Source organism: Phacochoerus africanus, chromosome 2, assembly GCF_016906955.1.
Source record: "Phacochoerus africanus isolate WHEZ1 chromosome 2, ROS_Pafr_v1, whole genome shotgun sequence".
Classification (NCBI taxonomy): domain Eukaryota; kingdom Metazoa; phylum Chordata; class Mammalia; order Artiodactyla; family Suidae; genus Phacochoerus; species Phacochoerus africanus.
Genome location: NC_062545.1, coordinates 216084281 through 216097540, shown reverse-complemented (window position 1 = coordinate 216097540; position 13260 = coordinate 216084281). Strand labels below are relative to the sequence as shown.

At 37.9% G+C, this 13260-nt stretch overlaps 1 protein-coding gene across 11 annotated transcripts in view; it reads right to left on the bottom strand.

Moving 5' to 3' along the window:
* Positions 1-13260, bottom strand: part of PTPRD (protein tyrosine phosphatase receptor type D) — a 523599-nt gene that overhangs the window by 46255 nt on the left and 464084 nt on the right. For all 11 annotated transcript variants that reach the window (XM_047767649.1, XM_047767654.1, XM_047767651.1 and 8 more), the window contains 2 exons: positions 5199-5318; positions 4534-4688 (listed from right to left, as the gene is read on the bottom strand). In XM_047767649.1, coding sequence (XP_047623605.1) covers positions 4534-4688; positions 5199-5318 — 275 coding nt within the window. The remainder of the gene's footprint in view (positions 1-4533; positions 4689-5198; positions 5319-13260) is intronic.

Sequence of the window (13260 nt, the reverse complement as noted above, 5' to 3'; positions counted from 1 at the left end):
GTAGGAGTTCAATGGTTTGTTTATGAGAATACATTTATTACTATAAAAGATTCTAAACTGTAGCATTCAAATGTTCGCCATCAGTATAAAATAGCTGATGAAATTTCCATGATAGAAAAATCTATTCAATTAATATTTGGATGTTTATAAACATGGAGTGAATGGCTCACATCATGTAGAAAATATCCAAGTTCAAGTTCATATTGAATTTTTTTCCTAGACTAATAAATATATGTAACTTTTTTTTGTCTTTTTAGGGTTGCACCCATGGCATATGGAGGTTCTCAAGCTAGGGGTCAAATTGGAGCTACAGCTGCCAGCCTATGCCACAGCCACAGCAACACATGATCCGAGCTGCATCTGCAACCTACACTGCAGCCCATGGCAATGCCAGATCCTTAATCCACTGAACAAGGCCAGAGATCAAACCTGCACCCTCATGGATACTAGTCAGATTCATTTCTGCTGAGCTATGACAGGAACTCCAATATATGCATCTTTTATATTATATATATGTGTGTGTGTGTGTGTGTGTGTGTGTGTGTGTGTGTGTACAATGTTTTAAAGTTCACTCAATAATTAATATGCTAATAATTTAACATTCTTGCATACTTCTATATAAAATGGCATTATAAGTGCTTTATGTGTATCATTTCATACCATTTTATTTAATCTTCATCAAATTATTATTGCTATGCATAGTACTACCCCATTTTGCAGGTGACAAAACAGAGGCTAACAGATAGGAAATAACTTGCCCAAAGGCACACAGCCAATAAGTGAACCTCAGGCAGTCTTCATCTCCAGACTGTACACTCTTAATATTGAGATTATTTGCTCTATATGAATTGACTGATAGTGTTTTACTTTCCTTCTTTATCTGTTGAACCAGACATTCCCTCTTTTAGGCTCATGGTAAACTCTGTCCTCCTTGAACTTCCAAGGTCTTGCCTATACCAATCTATCCTCATAACTTTTTAATTCTTTTTATTATTTATTCTTAAATGAAAAAGAATTTATTTTATCCATTATGGATTCTTAGTCCTGGAAACTATTGAAAGAAAATGAATTTTATCTTTTTTTGGTCCCATCACCTTTTGTGTCTACCACTGAGGTTCTTTCAGAAACTCCTCCATTCTCACAGGTGGGAAGCTGGGACTTAATTTGGGTTCATCACTACTTCATTATAGAGAAAAAAAATTCAAGTCCATCATAAGATAAATTACAACATGAAATGCAGTCTTTAAACTCCAAAGTATTTTGTATGATTATTTACAGCATGATTATGGTAACTGATCAGAATCCTTTGTGCCATGGCTAGTGTCCCTTTATGAATAGTTTCCTTCCTGCTTAGAGGTGAATTTGAAACTAGCACTTCTGGGATGCCATGCGAGCGGTTGTTATCTGGAATGACTATCTTCTGCCACTCTGTCAGAAAAAAAATTATGTTCTCGGGTTTAACATACTGGTAAACCATGTCAAAAATTCAGGATGCTTTGGAAGACAGGGGTGTGGATGTGGCCTCTCTTAAATAAAGAGGCCAAGATTTCTTACCAGATACATGAGGTTACCTTTGGGTGAACACAGGTCATTTCCCAGAGCTTAGCTTATACTGCATCTTCCCCTCATTGTTTCAAACTTGCTAACAAATTTCTTCTGCCAATATACCAACTCTTCTGTTGTTTATTTCAATACCAGCTTCTCTGGAGCCTCAGGCATAGCACTTCCAAATGTCAGCAGCTATTAGCTTTGCACATTAATCTTTGTTTCCTTGTTTCTCCTGAATTGTCTGTATCTTTCAGAGGTGAGTCCAGGTGGCTTAACATAACATCGGAGTATGTACGTTGGGGCAGGGTATGTATTTTCTCAAAATAAGGCATTATAGCTGTCTTAGCCCTCCCACTTGCTTTCAAAGTTTGCGAAGTTTTTTAGATCCCTACAAGTATCTATTCTAAAGCCTTATACCTTGCTTGTGATCAACGGACAGTAAATTGTATTTTAAAAATTATCATTCTGTTTACTTTAGCTTTCTACTTTTGTTTACAGAGTGGGAAGCACATTTTGAGAAAAGGGATATACTGTATTTCAAAGTATAAAGCAAATATCAAAACATTTTTTTTCACTGAAAATTTCCAAGTTAGGTTCCCTAAGTTTTATTTCCATTACATATGTGTGTGTGTATATGTATGTATATATATATGTATATGTATACATAAATGCATATGTGTTTGTGTGTGTATGTATATAAACTCACACATATCTATGTATATGCATGTACGGATCTGTGGGAATTTGGGAATTGAATTTTTGCCACTAGGCACATAAGGGTGACATTTCTTGAGTGAGGCCAAACTTCCTGCTTTCTCTCCTGTGGCCAAACTCCATCTGAAAACATTTCATGTGTGATCTTCACAATCAAGTTGATTTTGCGTCAAGCTGGGGCACTGTGTAACCTGGCTCAAAGGCTCTTTGAGGTCTGCGAAGAAGTATGTATAACAGAGTACACAGACTGGTCAAACCAGTGCTGTTGACACCAACCAGAAATCTGTTTTCATGATGCAAAAGCATTTGTTCAAATTAAAAACAATAATTTATAGTGTTTCAGAATCAAGCCCAAAACTGCAACACAGTGGCAGGTCCTGAGAGGCCCCCGTCCTGGTTAAAGAGGAGCAAGAACTAGATTATAAGGTGAGGCCCACTATACCTCCAACTTCTTAGCTATCTGACTTGAACCAAACCCTGCAGCCTCTCTTGTGTTCTCTTTTTTTCACCTGACATACTATTAAAAACATCAAACACAGTAAAGCATGGGGAGAGTGCTTTGAAATTTGTAAAATAAGGTTATATTATTATTAGTTTTTGTTGGGGGAAAGTGACAGAAAAGAGAAATAAAATATTATCTTGTTCAGAATTTGCCGCCACTTTTTAACAATTACCGCTTCTGCATAGGTTAGTCAAGTGAATTTTATTCCTTTTATTATGATCCATCCATCATTCCCATCTTTTTATAAAGAGAGACTTAATATCTAAGACCTAGTATACTACGCTACCATATAATATGGGATGTAAAAGAAAGTTACACTACTCAGTAAGTCATGATAGAGGTGGTTTATGATAGATGCTTCCTTTCCTTTTTTAATATACTTCCACACTATAATTTTACTTATCTGTGCAAGAAGGCATATTCTCTCTTATTTGAACTACTCAGGTTAAAAAGAACTATTAAGTTACATGAACTGTAATTTATACAGTAATAAACAGAATCTGACCAAATATCTTTTTTTTTTTTTTTGCTTTTTAGGGCCATACCCATGCATATGGAAGTTCTCAGGCTAGGGGTTGAATCAGCGCTGTAGCTGCTGACCTACATCACAGGCATGGCAACGCGAGATCCTTAGCCCACTGAGTGAGGCCAGGAATTGAACCCACATCCTCATGGATACCAGTTGGGTTTGCTAAGCCACAATGGGAACTCAAGACCAGATATCTTTAATAAATCTGTTAGTAATGATACTTGACAGGAATTCAGGAAACTGGAAGAAATCAGTTTAGTATTAAAAATGTCTGAACACTTACATATGCTAGAGTCAGTGGTGATATAGAGAATGTTAGTCAGAATTAAGTACAAAATGATAAATTATACAACATTTCGGAGTTCCCCTTGTGTGGCTCAGTGGTTAACGAATCCGACTAGGAACTCTGAGGTAACTATGAGGTTGCAGGTTTGACCCCTGGCCTCGCTTAGTGGGTTAAGGATCTGGCGTTGCTGAGAGCTGTGGTGCAGGTTGCAGAAGCAACTCAGATACCGCATTGCTGTGGCTGTGCTGTCAGCTGGAGGCTGCAGCTCAGATTAGACCCCTAGCCTGGGAACCTCCATATGCTGCAGTGTGGCCCTAGAAAAGGCAAAAAGACAAAAAAAAAAAAATACAACATTTCTAGAGAAATACAGGTTCATTACCTCCAAGGACAGAAAATAAATTCTTCCAAACTATAGGAAAACTTTGTATATATTTTAGTAAATACATTTTTAAAACTCAAAATAGTGTATTTTCTATGTGTGACATGATAATACTAATATCTAGAAGGCAGCTTTAAGCAGTAAAAAATGAGCTCTGAAAGCTTATATGTTTACAATATTATTTTTTCAGAATATTTTTTTATAAATAGTAAAAGATGGTATTAGTGCAACCCACAAGGACCTGCCAAACAACCTGTCACATATATATATATATATATATATATATATATATATATATATATATTAAGAATATATTCATTTTTTTCTCAAAGAGAAAATAACATAGACTGTAGTTGCCTTTATCTCTAGGGCATAAGCATTATGTCAGAGCTTTCCTGTTAATGTTAGTATAGACCTCATTTGACCAAAAAAGGCTACTTACATTATGTATGAAAGCATTTGCTATTCCAGAGTATCAAAAGGCTGGAAACAGACCATCCAATGAGGAATCATTCAGTTTTCTGTTGCCCCACATACCTTCTGACTTGGAGAAAAATGCTCTCCATAGTTCTTACCTGCAGTGCACAACCATTGGACCTGCATCAGGAGGGTTACAGGTTTTGACTCTTCGTAAGAAAGCTAGAAAAGGTGTCGGGTGTTCTGGAACACCGTGATCAGGCCAGGCGGTGAACTGGAATTGCCTTACTTCTCTCTTCTCGCTGGAACCATTCTGTGAAGTAGGAACACTGGCTGAAATTCTGGGTTTCTAGCCTCGGGTTGTAATGATGAACAACATGGGAGAGGAAACACAGAGATGTGCTAGCTTCCTTCCTTCCCCCACCCTATATCCTTGGGAGATGACACTCTCTGAGTTATGAACCTCAAGGTATTTGTAAATGACAAATATTTGCTCAGGAAGTTATAATTCTTAGGTGAGAAGCATTACATTTTTCCGGTTTAATTATAAGGGGCACTTCTGTTATATTTTACAGAAAACTAGCTCTTTTTCATCTATTCTTCATTTGCCAAAACTTTCATTCAGAGCGAGAGTTCCATATTTACTGATAAATCGCCAGCCATGGAAGAAAAATTGCTGAGCGATAATGGAAGAATTATTTCATTCTTCATTGTTGCCAGTAGAATCAAGATTTAAGTAAAGCCTTGAGATATTTGATTTCTCAAAAGAAGCTTTCTTTAAATAATGGAAAGGGGGAAGACAGGACAAAAATAAGAAGCAAACCTTGTAAAGTGCAAATGTTCGAACACAATATGTGGCCAGCTCCACGGTATCGAGGAGCGTCACTTGGACCAGCCCATGGGTTTCTGTGCCTCTACTGGGCCAATACTGGTCACACTTCACCTAGAAGAAACAAGTGACACATTCAGGGCAGATCCTCATCCATTTCTCTATTAGCTTTTCTTTGAGTTGCTATTGAAGGGAAACAGCTTTTCTGCATTTCATTTTATGTTGATCTTTTTCTGGCATGCATTCTTGTTATCCCAATATATGTAAATTTCTGCTCTGATGCCAATGTAAACCACATTTTTCAAACTGGTAGGAATACTAAGCAGTAACAGATTCAATTTTCCTGGAGAGAAATAAATTGCAGATTGTTGCAGAGTAAAATAAGGAGAGAGGTACTTGAAACTTCAGAGCACATGAAAAGAACACACAAATTTGTTCTGGGAGAGACGTTAAGAATCTCTACAGAAAGATTATATTTAGGCACTTAAATGACATGGTAAGATAGTTAATGTTCATCCATCAAGGTTTAGAAGTCACAAGCTATTTCATCCTGAGCCATCATAATTTCCAAATATGCTTGTTTAAAGAAAAGCAGAAATGATTTGTAAATCTATCAAAGTATACATAAACAACATAGCATTTTTTAAAATATGAGATAAATGGTATGCATATTGAAAACAAATTAAATTTATAAAGTATAAGGGATAAAGAGCTGTCTCTTCTTTAAAAAGTCTCATAGAGACACAAACTAGCATTACAAAATTTAAAGAATTTAAAATCCATTCATTTCAGATGAAAAAACTAAAATTTCTACAAGGAGTTGAACAAAAGCACGTAAAAAGTATTTAACTCAATTAGTTTAACATGCAACAAAGAATAATTTCAAGTCTACAGTAAGCCTCAAATTTACTGAATGGGTACCTCTCTATGTTCTCTGGCCTTCCATTAAAATCCAGGTTATATCTGGACAGACTTATCAAAAGCCACCCCCTTAAGACAGTCAACACTACTTAAGTAGGAATAGTTCAGATGGGAAAAAAAAATACAAAAATTAAGTCCAAGGCTCTGTTTTAAACCATAAAATAGATATCAAATTGATGTCTCTCTGCCAAAGACAAAAGAAACTTTGGAGGCCTCTTATTGCAACTTTTGAGGGGATGTACTGAGTTTAGGAGTCAAGAGATAAACTCACATTCATTATTTAACACTTTCAGCTGGACATCAGCCCTTTCAAATCAAAACTAACAGGTCACATCCCATAAGGACAAATATCACTACAGCGGGCACAGAGACACCAAGTTAATGCAATGAAATGAACTATAAGGTCAGTACAATGCACCAAATCCAATTCAATGTAATTATGTTTCGAAGCTGGGAACTGGTTATCCTGAGATCTTTGGGTGAGGGAAGACAAAGGAAAAGAATACAAGAACCATAAACCAGTCTTTATGTAACTTCTTGAAAAAATGACTTATTGAATGACTTTCCATCCACAAATCCACTCCATCCCTAAGATATAGGAAAAACTAATGTCATACTAACTATTCTCATACCTCTAGTAATAAGTTTGAGAACTGCAACTCCTTGGCTTAGACTCTGACCTCTTTAGGAAAAAATACCACAAAACATTACTATAAAGAGGAAAACTGAGATCATTTTCAGCTAAAAGGAAAAAAAAAAGCATTTGTACTCATTTTAAATAACATATTTGAATCTTGCTCTTTAGCAAAAAAGTAAAATCCTCCAGAATGGTTCAAGCGCAACTGAAAAAACTAGGAGCGATTCTTTTTTAAAAAAAGATATTTAAACACTACTGTTTTCTCTCAGGCAATATTTCACATGGGGAGTTTATGAAAAAAAAAATATTCTAACGTACGTGCACAACAAGCATATGGTCTCAGCAGTGGGATTAGAAGTGTTTCCTGAACTACATGAACAGCTACAGCAATACATACATTCTTCCCTTCCAGGCACTTATTTTCTCTACCTCATTTTGAGTGTCCTGCCCAGTTCTCATCTGATTTCTGAGGGCTAAAGTTAAGAGATTTGAATTACTGAAAAAAATTTCTTCTAAGATTTCATTTTCAGCTGTACAATAAACAAATAATTTCTGATTTCAATGTTAGAGAGCAACTTGGAAGCCTAGTGAGGATAAAATAAAAAACGACACAGGAGAATAATATAAATGATTTTTTTTCTAATTAGCTGATGCAGATGAACTAGCTTAATTTTCCTCTATTGGAATGTCGTCTTTGACAACAGCCCAAGCCCCGATCACCTTTTTTCTTGGGAGAGAATCTTAGAAGGTATTTCTTGAGAGTTACTATTTGTTAGGCTGCATACTTAGAGCCGAATGTGAGAGTTGAAGTGTGTACAGGAAGCTCCCCTTTGAGTATCTAGAACTAGAAGGCAGGAGCTACTGAATACAAATACTGATTTTTCTCTTTCCCTACTTGATCCTGAAGTGACTACAGATGGCCTTCAGTACTGATTCATGGAAGATTGGGCAGTCTCAGTGGGTGACCAGTAAGCTGCTTGCTCTATTTCCACCACCAAAGCCTGGTGGCTCCTTCTAGAAAGTGGCAATGATCATCAGCAGCATAACAGGGCTATTGTAAGGCTCAAAAATCCTGTGCCTGAAACTTTGAATCCAATGGCCAACACAAATAGGCATCCAAGGGGAATAGCTATTATTACTTGTTAGATTATGTTTTCAATGTTTTGTGGTGGTTATTACAAACTACCAGAATCATTCTAAACATGAACAAAAAGGAATATGTTGTTAATCCCAGAAGATATGTATTTAGGACATTCTAGGTAGAAGGTAAGGTGTGAGCAGCCATGGGGACACCAAAGTAAAAGACGCACTCCTACACCCAATCCATCAGCTTTATTGACCAAATACGTAGATGAGCTCAAATCTCTGGCTCTAATAGGTAGTTGTGAGATTCCAAACCACTTCCTTAATCTACCTGCTGTGAGAAGAGAATATGCTAGACTCTGGGGTAGAAAAGGAGTGGAGCAGAACCCACTACCCAGGCTACGGTTTAGAAACACCAACCTATAGCTCTACTTGAGGCCTTCTCTGAATGCCACAGTTCAGATTCCTGGCTGAATGTGAGGAGATACTTCTTTTTATTATAAACAATGCAATTCCCCTTATGTGGTGAGCTTTTATTTCTCCATAATTATGGAAAGAACAGGTTTACCATCATGTATGCTATGAAATTAATTCATTTTCAGAGTTCCCATTAAGGCTCAGTGATAATAAACCTGATTAGTATCCATGAGGATGTGGGTTCGATCCCTGGCCTCACCCAGTGGCATTGCCATGAGCTCCAGAGTAGGTCACAAATGCGGCTCAGATCCCACCTAGCTGTGGCTATAGCTATAGCTACAAGGCAGCTGTAGCTCTGATTTGACCCCTAGCATGGGAACTTCTATATGTTACAAGTGTGGCCCTAAATAAAAGCAAAAAAATTTTTTTTAATAACAAAAAGAATTAATTCATTTTCTCCCTTTCATGGCAAATGACTGAAAGCAAATTGATGGTATGATAGAACATATCTAAATATACTCAACAGGAAAACTCATCATTGGAAATATCTCATAGGATTTGACCAGCAGCTCTGCCAACTATGCTTTGGGGAAATGCTGTCCTTCAGTCCCATTTTTACTTCCACATGGCTTTTCCTGGAAGTGCCTGGCATTCAACATGCTGGTTCACAGCATGCTGGTTCAATATGTACAAACTAACTTTTTAATCAACCATATCTAGGTTGGCTTATTTTTAAACGGCCTAAAACTTTATGAAAATAAAACCTTCTTTCAATTTCACAAAGTTTTATTGAGCATGGCAGCATGGTGAAGTGTCAGAATTCCAAATTCCATCTGCAAAGGGTCCCAGCACCACTGAACCAAAATGCACGGGACACATGGTATTTGAAAAAACCTGCCTAAGGCCAGGTGATTGAGCCAAAGAAGGACTTAGAATAGATAATAAATGACACCTGGAAAACCATAACTGTTTCTGAGACTGACTGGAAACCAGTATTTAGTAAGTTTGGGCAGAAGATTCTTCTATAGGGAGGGACAGTATATTAACATTAGATAATGCAAATCAAACAGTTCTTGGGCGAAAGGAAATATGAACACAACCTATCAATGCACATTTAATAAGGGAGAGTACAATGAAAGTTTCAGATAAACATTAGGGGATATTTCAGTAGACAGAAATATTACATGCTGAACTATTTTTATAGGCTATTACATCTCTTTTTGTCATTTTTTTAAAAAAACATATTTAATACTTGATTTTGCAAAATAAGGAAAGAGGTTATCTCAATGATTCTTTTCTCTTTCAGTAATCATGCCATTCTCTCCACTCAACTAATATTTAGCAATATCTACTTTCAAATGGCAACACTTCCCGGTTTCCAGTTTGTGTATTTCCCCATTTCATTTTCTCCTTGTTGACCACTATTTAGTGGAAGATCAAGGGCAATGGACTACTTGCAGTGGGAGTGCAATTAAAGCATTTGACTATCAGCACAGTAAGAGCTTTCATAAACTGTAAAGTTGAAAACTATTATTCTCTAAATAAACCTAATTATATATTATAAAACTGCATATCAGTTCATTGATCATTCACTTTCCAAACCATTTATTAATTAAAAAAACCTGATATTCCCCTTTGTTTGATGTGTTCTATAAACTGAATGCTTGTGTCCTCCATGCCCCCGCCAAATAAATTCACATGTTGAATCTAATCCCTTATGTGGTGGCATCTGGAGGTGGGGCCTGTGGAGGTGATTAGGTGACAAGGTTGGAGCCCTCATAAAATAGGATTAGTGCCTCATAAGAGACCCCAGAGAGCTCCCTCACCCCTTCCATTACATGAGGATATAAGACAGTTTTCCATGAATTGGGAAGCAGCACCTTGATCTTAAATTTCCCCGCCTCTGGAACTATGAGAAATAAGTTTATATTGTTATAACCCATGAAGTCTATGACATTCTGTTATAGCAGCCCAAAGAGAACAAGACATTATGTCTGCCAAAAGTTCACAGGGGGAGCTGCACTGAAGTTTTCCAATGACTTCTCCCATTATGTCTCCAGTTTCTAGCACTTGGTTGTAGCCAGCAGAAAACTGTGTGAAATGTCCTTTCGTCATGGCCAGGTAGCCCTTTACTATCAGCCCTCTCCTCATGGCCAGGGCCATTGGAATTTGCCCCTCAGCTCCGATCACTCCTGGCAGTGGCTGAGTGCCTCCACAAGACTTGCTATCACCTCTTTATCTGCCTTGGCCTACCCAGTGGTCCAGCAACACTCCAGTGTCACCGCCACTGGGCAATAGCATTAGGTAACTTAAACTTTCAATGAATAGATAATTTTTGTATACCAGCCAGTATGGATACATTTCAATATTTTAACATCCAGTACAACCATACCAGTGCATACCTGCTGAATGTCTGCCTTACCTGAACTTAGAGATTAATCCACATTTCTCAAAATCTAAGCGATGACCTAATCCAGCCTGGATATGCTTTAAACATGGATGCAGAGAATGAGAGGGGCTTTGTACAAAGTCACTAGGAGCAAAGATTCATCTCCCCCTCCTAGTCCACCTCAATCCCTAGGCTATGTTGCCTCTAATTCACTTGAACAGGAATGTTCTGAGCCAGAATCTGTAGGCTGCCACTCTAAATAGATGAGGTGGAGTGGGGAAAGAAGGTAAAATCTGGAAAGCTAACAAGCAGCAAGAAATTGGCGGGATTCTTTCTTTTTTATCTGACACTGTGTCTGTTGACAAGAGAAAACCAAGAATGTGGAACTTGCTAGATAAGAACCCAAACATCCTTTAGGTTGCCAACATAAGCATCCTTCTTTTTGTTGCCAGTGCCCTACATACATTAAGCATCCACCACTTTTCAAAAACAATCCCATACATCACACAGACTCCAAAGGTAATGTCAGTGCTGCTGTCTTTACAGCTGCTTAAGGAAAAAGCAGTTTCTGTTGCCCTAGATAGGCAAGCACTTTAGGCTACAGTTTGAGAAATTAAATGTTCAAGGCCTTTGGCGCTTCCAGTTCTATTTGGAAAAGGACACAGACCTGGCATTTGGAAAGCATTTTCTCTCCATTAAACTTACCGAACCTTGACAAACCAGAGGGGCCAAGAATTAGTCTGCCAGTGGCCAAGGCTGGGCTTTCCAAAACCGATAACAGCAATGAAAACAATAACACTGCCATTTATAATCTTCAATGGAATGCTGCCAACTTTTAACCCAAAAGGACCTCACGATTTGAAAAGAATCTCAAGGTTTGTTTTACGGAAAAACAAGAAAATGTTTGATCAGAATCTCCTTTTTTGTTGCTTTTTACCCACAACTGTCCTCTGAGGCACAGAAGCAAGTGTGAATGTGTCTTTACCTTACCGTCAGTCTGTTGAGATATATCTACTAGGGTGACATTCAAGCACTGGAGAGGATATAGGAAGAGTGAGGGGTCTTTAGGTCAGAAATGCTCTACTGGACAACTGCCAAGTCTGACTCCTTAAACTATTAACATAGTGCAGCGAGGCCACCCTGGTCCTTTGGCCTGGACAGCATGTAACCTCCATTCATACAAATGACCGATTTAGTGGAGCAGGGATTTTCCCATTCCTGGCCTAAGATAAAATAAGTCATGATGCACAAAACAGTGGATCTTCTTTAGCAATGGATGCCATCAAGCAGGTTGCCTCATTCTCTGGGAACAGAAAATGGAATTGAGAGAGTTTGGAAACCAAGTATAGACTTCCTCACTTCTATTTATACACTTTTACTACTTGGTCCACATTGGATGGCAATTCAAATCATGCCATATTTTTTGAGGATCAAAATTTCACTCCTCATCTTTGATGTTTATAACACCAAGTACCAGCATAATACTAGCTCCTGAAGTGAATCTATACCCATTCTAAGCCTGCAAGACATGAAGCAACACAAAGTGTCTTCAATGGGCACTTCTTAAAGGAAGCCTGGAAGGACAAGGGAAAGCCAGATATCCGTTAGCCTCAGTGGAGCCATTTTGGCTTCTAACATTAGACAAGGCTCAAGAATTTGTCAAGCCTAGGTATATACATTCCCTCTGTCTTATGTATCTCAAGATGGGAGACAAAGTAGAAGAGAAACAGCTAAAAGCAGTAGATTAAAGGAAAAAAGTGAGCCATCACCCCCTAAATAATATAGCTTCCTGGGCCAGGAATCACCTTGGCAAGCCCCACCTTGGAGACTCCAATTCTTCAGGGGAGCCTTGCCAGCCCTGTGTCCCAACTGCCCACAAATAACAGCCTTGGAGTGGAAATCCCAGCTGTATACATTTTACTCTCCTACCAGTGCTTCATTTTTTCCGAACATTTTCTTCCCTCTGTGTGGTTGCCCAAACCAATTCATGTGCTTATTGGTATGTTATGAAACATGGAAACGATTAGAGACCACATTCTGGGGTTACAAGAATGAGTCGCTGTAGAATCAATGAACTACGCAGAACTTGAGAGGATTGGCAAAAAAAAATATGGAAACTGTGGAATAAAACCCACTAAGAGTATCTCATGTCACACAGAACATTCTACAAGGATTTAAACTGATCTGTGTGTTTCCAGGCAGCAATCAAAGCTTTACCTTTCAAATCTCTAGTTCTTTGCCTTGTATTTTATTTGATATCTTAAACTATATCCTAAGAAATGCATAGAAAATATTAAACTTATACATTTTCCCTTCAGGGATGATAAATGCAAGTACACACCATGCCAACAGTCTCCTCATTTAAGTTGGGAATTATTTCAAGGCCAAATTTGAGGGAGAGTGATGGCCTTTGAAAAATCAAAGAACCTAAGTTTTCAAATGGCCACCTTAATCCCCCAGCCAATACCTCACACCTGTAAAGGTTTCTTAAACCCTCCAAATGCAAAGAATGGTCAATTCTCTAACATAAGTCAAGGGAGATGTCCCAACACATGCTAATGAGCCCAGTAGCCTTTTGCTTAAGTGAACTGTTCCAACTCAGCAAAGAT